We start from the raw sequence: 9,468 nt of genomic DNA on the forward strand, positions 1-9,468 counted from the left end.
AATTCATTATTATTTAAAAATAAATTAAAAAAGATAATGAACACATTCATCTACAATCACTCACTCATTACATTAGTTAAATAAAAATTAGCTTCTATTATTATTACATTGTCTTTGGGCTTTTGTCATGAACGTTTAGAGGAACCTAATTTATTTATCATCACAAAAATGAGGTGTTCATATGAAACACCCTCCAACATTTGACCCACACAGAACCCCTACGGCTGGGAGTCGTCCACGTGCGCATCGAAAAATCCAGATTATCCGATCTGACGGTGAGCATCGAGTAAATCCAGCGGTGCTGATTATCCTGATGGTGGAACCAACGGTACAGATGATGGGGCATACACGTCAAGACCGGTCTGCCCTAATATAGACTATTTAAATCCTCCCTTCTCAGCACCTTCTATTATTTGGTTCGTTTTGCAGCACAGCAGTCGGTTTTACATTGCAGGGTTTAGGGTTTTAGCCGGGGTATGTACAGGGTTCGATCCTACGAACTCGCATATTCAAGGTATGTTCTTCAGTCTTTACTATAGGAATTTATTTTTATGTGTTTTAAGTGGAAGTACCTAAATGGTTTCTTATAAGTTTTGTTAGTATCTTGGGTCAAATCCTTTTCTGGGAAAAAAGATCCATTTTTATTATTTGTCTTTGATGCCAAATTTTCGAAGTCCTAAACCCTAGCAGGTGTTTGTATTGTTGCAGGGTTTTACTATTAGGTTTATGCATATTCCTTAAACCCTAGCAGATGTCTGGATTTTTGTGAGGTTTTACTGTTAGGTTTATGCACACACCTTAAACCCAATGTATCTCTCAGGCTTTGCAATTAGTTCTTTAAGTATATTGTGCATTTAGCCTTTTTCGTTAAGTTAATCTTTTCGTGTGTTTTCTGTTGTTAGCGACGTTGCTTATGCCTGTGTGATACCTTGTTAATGTACGCAGTAAACCCTTTAGGCACTACATGACATTCATGGCTCGACAGAGTGGTTTTTTGTTTAGTCACTGACGTGAAATGTAGTTTGAGTCGCATTGTAGTGTTGACTTCATAGTGAGTTAAAATGTACGGAAACCTACTATGAATGATGCTACAACTTAGTTTTGTTAGACTGGTCAATAACATGAAATAGGCTGTAGGATTCATAATATTCCGCTGGATTGAGCTTAAAGTTAACTGATCATTACTTGATGGACTTAAACATGACATTTATATGGTCAACTGGTTTCTTAGTTGAGTTTGAAATTTGGACAACCATTTTGACATTCCTTCTCCATGGTTGCATCTAGGATTAATTGTCAAATTTGTTCTCCACTACGTGAAACGAATTATTAATTCCTATTATTTGTAGAAGATGTTTTAGGCTACACTAACACTTTGTTGATGTTTCTCAGATCGCTGCAAATGTACTTGCATTGCCTGTTGAGGTATATGTTTTCCATATGCAACATCCTCTTCTTATATTGAACATAGGTCACGAATAGAAATATGCCTTTATGGGACATGTTTATTCAATAATCAAATGATTATTCTATATAAACTTAACTATTGTTATATATATATTTCTCATATAATAAATTTATATCTCACATAAAATTATATTTCATATATAATTACGGGTACAGTCATATAGTTATCCGACTGAAGCTACCAAACATTAACACTCCCTCTTAGCAAGGGAGGATAAACACAAGACAAATATTACACCATTGGTAATATTAGGAATTTAAGGAAAACTCAGAAGTTTTGTACCATTAATATCGCATATGATATCAAGAGTATTGATCTCCAGAATATCAACATATGATATTTATCAATTACTCAAAACAAAGTTTAGATATCACATTGGATATCAAGAGTCTTGATCTCTCAGAATATCGACATCCGATATTCATCAAGTACTCAAAACAAGGTTTAGATATCACATTTGATATCAAGAGTATTGGCCTCCTAGAATATTAATGATATTCACCACTTACTCAAAATGTTTAGATATCACATTTGATATCAAGGGTATTGGCTTCCTAGAATATCAATGATATTCACCACTTATTCAAAACGTTTAGATATCACATTTGATATCAAGAGTATTGGCCTGCCACAATATCAGTGATATTCACCAAGTACTCTAAAAGTAATGGCCTCCCAGAATGTTGAGATGCAAGACATTCACCATTTACTCAATTTATTTCATCTCAGAATGCAAGTTTATTGTAAGATCGTCACTTTACAACAACTTCTCCAAATACAAGTGATGATCATTTGGAAGTCGTCACTTCCTTATGATGTACACAGGGGATAGGTCCATAGCACACATAGATTTTAAGAATCCCTCTGAATCCAAATCTCCTTCTTTTTCCTGCAAGAACACTCCTCATATGCTATTGTGTATAAAAACCTAAGATTTGTAATCTGTAATAGTCAAACAACAGTATATGATAAACCTAGAGACATCATTCGGATTCACTTCCCAAGCTGTTCTTCTGATCATATTTAACAGTCGGCATTCTATCTTTTATTATCTGTCATTTCTTCTTTGGATCGTCACCTTGCAGATAACTTTAATTCATCTGTTGTCCCATTATATCTCAGGTATAAAATTTAATGAAACATAAGCATTCTTGTCATATATATCTTGACAATATTATTCAAGAAAACTTGTGATTGACCATTGAATGATATGCATTTATAAAGTCTCATTCAAATCTTTAGATGGTGCCTTTGTCTTTCCAAGTTCTGCCGCTAACCAAATCTGAAAAGAATGATGGCTGTAGAATATTCTTAATGTGACACATATATATCTTAGTACATTCAATAGATGGCTTCAAGTATGACAAATTCTTCAAGGAAAGAGAAATGAATGATGACTTTGAACATTTGTCATTAATGCTGTTTCAACATAGTTTTGTGCAGCCCGATAGAAACCTTTCCCCTGTTGGATGCCAATGCTGATTAAATGCCATAGTTTAATCTTCCTGAATTATTTGTCAGTTCTTTAAAACACACCATTCTTTTTGCAAGCTTTGTTTGTGCCAGAGATTTTGACAGGAATAGCAGAGCTCCATGATCACTGGTACCGAGACTCCATTCCCATAGACATCTGTCCTAAAGAGCTCTGTTCTTTGAGCTGCATACTGTTATTCCTGTCACAGGACCAAAACCCCATGATATACGTCTTCGGTCAAACAATTCAACAGTATTATAAATATCGATGATCTTCCAACAATCATGAATAATCCTTAAGTAGACAAGAATATCTCGTATCCAAGAGAACACCATCCTTCTTTCCATACTCATTTCATTATCACCATTCTATAATGACTTATCCTTTAACATCAATGAAAAACATGCCAAAGTCAACAAATATTGAATTATCAGTACTACACTGATTGCACTTTCTTTTTATCCAATGTTTATTCCTTTCCCACGTGATGTTTATTTTCATCATTTTACTCATTTAACCTGAAGTATAACGAGATAACCCGTTAACTTGTAGAGGTTTGTTTGTGCTAGTTGTTGATGTGGAATCATATGCAAAGAACCTGATAGAATTCGGAGACCATACGGATAGAAATTTTGGTTTGTTCAAGAAGCCCTGTGCACCACAGAGAAGAAATATCTGTGCTACATACAAACTTGTTCATGCGATCACTGATTTAATCCTTGCAAAGGTTGAAATCTGTCTTTTGATCGCACAGTTGTAAATCTCTAAATCTGCAATATTTTACTATAACCATTGATTACTTTCTTACATTTGCAGACCTGCTCTGATACCATGTTGATGTTTCTCGGATCGCTGCAAATGTACTTGCATTGCCTGTTGAGGTATATGTTTTCCATAGGCAACATCCTCTTCTTATATTGAACATAGGTCATGAATAGACATGTCCCTTCATGGGACATGTCTATTCAATAATCATAAAATTATTTTATATAAACTTAACTATTGTTATATATATATATATATATATATATATATGAATATAAATATATTTCTCTAATATAATAAGTTTACATCTCACATAAAATTATCTCATATATAATTATGTGTACAGTCATCTAGTTATCGGACTGAAGCTACCAAACATTAACACACTTAAACGATTAAACCTGTCCTTGGTTTTAAATTCATTCGCCTCATTATCTTTTGTGTCTGACACATCTACTTGTTGACTTAATGTTAATACATATACATGTGTTTTATAAGTGATATCTCTGGACACCTCTCTTTTCCTTACTATATTTAAAGCTGTAGTATGCAAGCAAATGCTCCAGTGGGTATTGTAAGTGTAAAGCATTACAGTTCTATATCTGAAAATCCATTGACGTATAATAGTACTATCCACTGCTTCTTCCAAAAATTTGGATCTAGATACCTCTTCCATGACATTGTATTTGTAGAGCATTGCACTTTTTAAGTACAAACATTCTCTGAAGTATAAGACATTTGCCCAATTCTTCTTCCAGATATACACGTTTTTGGTCAATTGGTCACAATTTCAGCATAGTATAGCATAGGTTATGCGGAAAAGTTTTCAAGTAATAGAGGATTTGCCAAATGGTTAATTGCTGTGAGATGACCTTGTTTGTGCATCATTGAAATGATTGAACACTTATCTTTGCTGGATTTTGAACTTCTGTTATTACTTGTTTGTGCTTTGTGTATGTAATTTTGGTGTGCTGATGAAGACCGTGTCTTGTCTGCACTGACCTCAGTTTTTGCTTCTCTCTTTTATTTAATTTATCTGCTTTTCAATTTGTTTTTGTTGTATTTGGAAATTCAAGCTAGCGAGAGGTCAAAGCTTCTTTGGAAACCTGCTATTCATTGAGCAGGGCAAAATGGCTTTTGCCAATAAATTGGGAAGCCTTTTAAGGCAATCTGTTACAAAGCACACTGGTTCAAGTGCCTCAGCATCCATGCCTTCCATATTTAATGCTGTGCGCTACATGTCATCTTCAAAGCTTTTCATAGGAGGTAATTGCAAGACTTGCATGCTACTCAGCTTTTAGATATTTATTGGTATCTGATGATGTTGTCTTAAGAAGTTTCTGTTTCTTTTGAGTAAATGTGCAGGGCTATCTTGGGGTGTGGATGATTCATCCCTGAGAGAAGCATTCAGTGACTATGGGGAGGTGATTGAAGGTAAAAAAAGAGGGAGCACAAATGAGCGAGGACAATATTATGAATTTGAATCTAAATTGTTGGATTATGTTGATTGATTATTATTTTGTTAACTCTGATACAGCAAGAGTTATCCTGGATAGAGACAGTGGTAGATCAAGAGGCTTTGGTTTTGTTAGCTTTACTAACACTGACGAAGCTACAGCTGCAATGTCAGCAATGGATGGCAAGGTAAGACATAATTGTTCTTAGTAAGAGATGCATCATTCTTGCTGATTCAAATTAAATGTCTTAAAATTGTGATATATTGAGCATCGTTTCTGTTGTTTTTGTACATCTTTTATATGAGACTAGAGAGTTGGATTAAATTTGTTAAAGGTTTTATAAGTGTTTATCTTATGCACTAATTGAATGCATTACTTATGTTAAAATTTAATTTATTTCTCTCTTGACCAAGCTTCAATATTCTGGGTTAAAATGTCATTGAGCAGGTTAAGGCTAACGAAATCTTATAATCTGGCTTCAGGAAATTCAAGGTCGCAGTGTTCGTGTTAACTATGCCACAGAGAGAACTGGAGGCTTTGGAGGAGGGGGTGGTGGTTATGGCGGGGGTGGTGGCTATGGTGGAGGTGGTGGTTATGGAGGTGGTGGCAGTTATGGGGGAGCTGATGATTTTGGTGGTGGTGGCAGGTCAGGCGATGGATTTGACGAGGGCAAGAGTTACTGATGCTGGGGAAAGATGAATCCTTGGTTCATTATAGTTTTGCTGATTGAGCATTTTGATCAATTATTGCATATCTATTGTTGGATTCATGTTGGCCATTTGTTTCTGGTTAGCACTTTGTTACTTCAAGCCTATTCCTTACTGTGGATATATGTGGGTCCTATATATTGACGGAGCAGGCAAACACTATAGGCACTGTGTCAGAAGCCTACTTGCCAAAGTGTAACAATTGTGCAAGCTAGTTTGTTGCCAAGTTTTCTTTTTTAAATTTGAAATGAGAGATTTTGAATACTGAACTTATAGCACCTTATTGACCTTTCAGCAAATATTATAATTTGAAAGCTTCTGTGGGGTAGTCTTTGAAAGGAACATAAATCACTGGTTTGCCAGAGATGAATTGACTTTTTCTTGCTTCTTATTGATGGTAGCTTTTGCTTTATTGTTATTGTTTTGGTTGTCAAGGGCCTTCTGAATAATTTTATCTTGAAAGTTGTTACTAGACTTTATAGTCCCAATGTTATAGTCCAGCTTTTAAGATGATTTACAAGCAGCAGAAGATTGAAAGGCAAGTTAATATGAATATTAGTCTTAAGATAGCTATGCACTTCATTTGTGTTTCTGTTTTAGTTTGGTATAATGTCTCGTGACTGTTACTTCTAGTTAACTACATAGCAGAGACATGTGGGGCTTATGTAGAGTTGACCTGGCTGAGCGCTAATAGTTTTTAATTGGACATGTATTGTTTGGGAATAGCCAGTAAGCTCGGCTACATGCCTGGACAAATGTTAGTCAACCATCGGAACTGACAATATTAAGTTTGGTCTATTGGTAAATTAGTTTTTCTGTTGGTTACGATGGGCATTGTAATTTTCAAACTATATAGGCATGTAAGTGTTACAGCTGTATTGGTATAGCCTTCAATGAAAGCTAGTTTAAGGGATCATTACAAATTTTTGGACGGAGTGGTCTTCAGTAAAATTGCCATTTCACTTCTGGATTTCTTGATAGCTTGGGATTTGCAGTACTAAGGCCTGCATAGAATTTGCGGTACTGTCCTCTATTTAAATTGCCACTGTGATGTTACACCTCTTGACAGCTTAACCCAACGGTTCTAAGCTGATGAACATTTCTAGGAACTAGGAACCCTTTCAAAATCACTATCAAACTGTTAAGTGTCTGGAAAATCTGTTTGTCTACAGTCTGTAAATTTTGCACCAATTCTTCTGCATGCACAAATCTGGCAAAAAAGCCCATAAATAACTGGATGTTGCCAACCAGCAGACTAAAATTAAAATATGATGGTGTGGTGGTGTTCACTGGAATTCTAATAATTGATTGCCACTTCCATAGTTTGCATGCAGTTTTTCCTTATCTACCATAGCAAGTTAATGTTTTTAAAGTCAAACGTTTCCACAGAGAAATCTATTCTGTTTATACATGTGCGAAAGAACTAAAAAGCCAGTTAAATAACTGGATGTTGCCAACCAGCACACTAAAATATGCTGTGGTGGTCTTCACTGGAATTATAATCAATGCAATGTCACTTACATAGCTTGCATGAAGTTTGTTCTTATCTACTGTAGTAAGTTCTTGCTTTCAAAGTCAAAACGTTTCCATAGAGAAATCTATTCTGTTTAGAATACGTTCACGTATATGCGAAAGACCGCCAAACATAGGGTTTTTGTGGCATACATTGCTTTTGCTGGGTTTGGTTAGGTTCAGAAGCTGCAAACACAATAGAACGTTAGTAACATGTCTTGAAATGGCTTATCCATATGAATCAACATAGCTTGCATGAAGTTTGTTCTTATCTACTGTAGTAAGTTCTTGCTTTCAAAGTCAAAACGTTTCCATAGAGAAATCTATTCTGTTTAGAATACGTTCACGTATATGCGAAAGACCGCCAAACATAGGGTTTTTGTGGCATACATTGCTTTTGCTGGGTTTGGTTAGGTTCAGAAGCTGCAAACACAATAGAACGTTAGTAACATGTCTTGAAATGGCTTATCCATATGAATCAACAATGGTATGTAATCTAAGGCCAGGTAGAACATGAATTAGCCGTGATTTAAGAACAACAATGGAAGCTAACTGACCAAAGGAAGCCTGCGATTTAAGGACAACAATGGAAGGTTGAATACTTTGCTCTTAGCTGTGATTCAAAGACAACAATATAAGTTTGAATACTTTTGTTATGTAAAATCACAATTTAGTTGTTTCGTATCCTGCTCAGGCTTACCATGAAGATAATTTTCTTTACGCTACTTGTTTCCAATCCAGTCTCTGCCAAGTGAATTGATTTTCTTTACGCTGCTTGCTTCCAATCCAGTCTCTGCCTAAAGAATTAATGAAAGTACATTTTTTCAAGGCAATCAACTATCCCACTCGACCCAAGAACTTCCTTCTTCCGGCTATTCCGATTCATTGCGACGGAACAACATGTTCAAGAATTTTTAAATAGGGAAATATTAAATTTACAGTGGAGTCGAGAAGGCATGTTATTTTAGGAGCAGGTGAAGTAAGACAGAAAGAGTGGTTCTAGTAACACCAATACGCTAATCTCCCTCTCCTCACCAAATTCATAGATAGATAATGTAAACAAATAATTCACATTACTAGAGTACTTACGATATTTTTTAATTGGGAAATATTAAAATTATAGTGGAGTTGAAAAGGCATGTTTATTTTAGGAGCACAGTGGAAATAGGATAGAAAGAGTGGTTCTACTAACACCAATACGCCAATCTCCCTCTCTTCCCCAAATTTAGGCTCATCTCCCTCTCCTCACCAAATTCATTGATAGGTAATGTAAACCAACAATTCACATTACTAGAATACCTATGATAGATGGGGTCAACCATTCTAACATGTTTATTTTAGGAGCAGTGGAAATAGAACAGAGAGAGTGGTGCAGCAATCTACTAACACCAATACGCAAATCTCCCTCTCCTCCCAAATACATAGACAGATAATGTAAACCAACAATTCACATTACTAGAATGCTTATGATAGATGGGATCAACCATTCCAACTATATATTACGAAAGAAAATGAAATTTATCATTCATATCCTGACATAATTATATCGACCGCGGTCCTCGTTAAGTTACACTATCTTATAATACCCCTTCCAATTCCCTCAACATATGAGAGGTTTTTAGCCATCCAATCCTAAATAGTAGATATGTTGTTAGAGACCCATTGGGCGCATGCATATCTTATATACATTGATAAAAGAGAGGACCCAAAGACAACTGTGTGAGGGATCCGTGCCCGTATGAATGACATATTGGATATCGAAGGAGAAAAACTAATTGCTATACCACCACTTCCATACATTGAACAAATAAAGATCAGGACGAGTATCACTTAATGTAACGTCTTGAAGAATTAAATACTTGATTTCTACCATCTCCGTGAGTTTAAATTTATGCCGAGGGAGAGACGATCCTCACACGTTTCGTAATAATAATTTTTGATTAATGATGAAACAACGAAAGAAAGAGGAATAGATTGCCCCTAATTCAAGCAATCATCCAACCTTGAAGAAGGTGATCTAGATCTTTGGAGTTAGTTAGGAATTGAAAATGTCCTTTTTGGGAGACTTTAGAGAGGTTGGGGTAT

General features: G+C 35.5%; 1 protein-coding gene across 2 annotated transcripts; it reads left to right on the top strand.

Annotated features, from left to right (window-relative positions):
• Positions 1–408: 408 nt before the first annotated feature.
• On the top strand, positions 409–6,219 carry LOC149532808 (glycine-rich RNA-binding protein 4, mitochondrial-like). Of its 2 annotated transcripts, none has more exons than XM_089807756.1 (5): positions 409–514; positions 4,784–4,973; positions 5,073–5,141; positions 5,245–5,351; positions 5,647–6,219. In XM_089807756.1, exons 2-5 carry the CDS (start codon positions 4,838–4,840, stop codon positions 5,845–5,847), a joined length of 513 nt encoding a protein of 170 aa, XP_089663882.1. In that variant the 5' UTR covers positions 409–514; positions 4,784–4,837; the 3' UTR covers positions 5,848–6,219. The 2 variants fall into 2 exon arrangements, with proteins under 2 accessions (XP_089663882.1, XP_089663883.1); XM_089807757.1 differs by having other exon boundaries at positions 4,832–4,973.
• The last annotated feature ends 3,249 nt before the right edge of the window (positions 6,220–9,468 follow it).

Source organism: Cupressus sempervirens, chromosome 10 (genome assembly GCF_028749045.1).
Source record: "Cupressus sempervirens isolate cs-2001-9-10 chromosome 10, ASM2874904v1, whole genome shotgun sequence".
Classification (NCBI taxonomy): domain Eukaryota; kingdom Viridiplantae; phylum Streptophyta; class Pinopsida; order Cupressales; family Cupressaceae; genus Cupressus; species Cupressus sempervirens.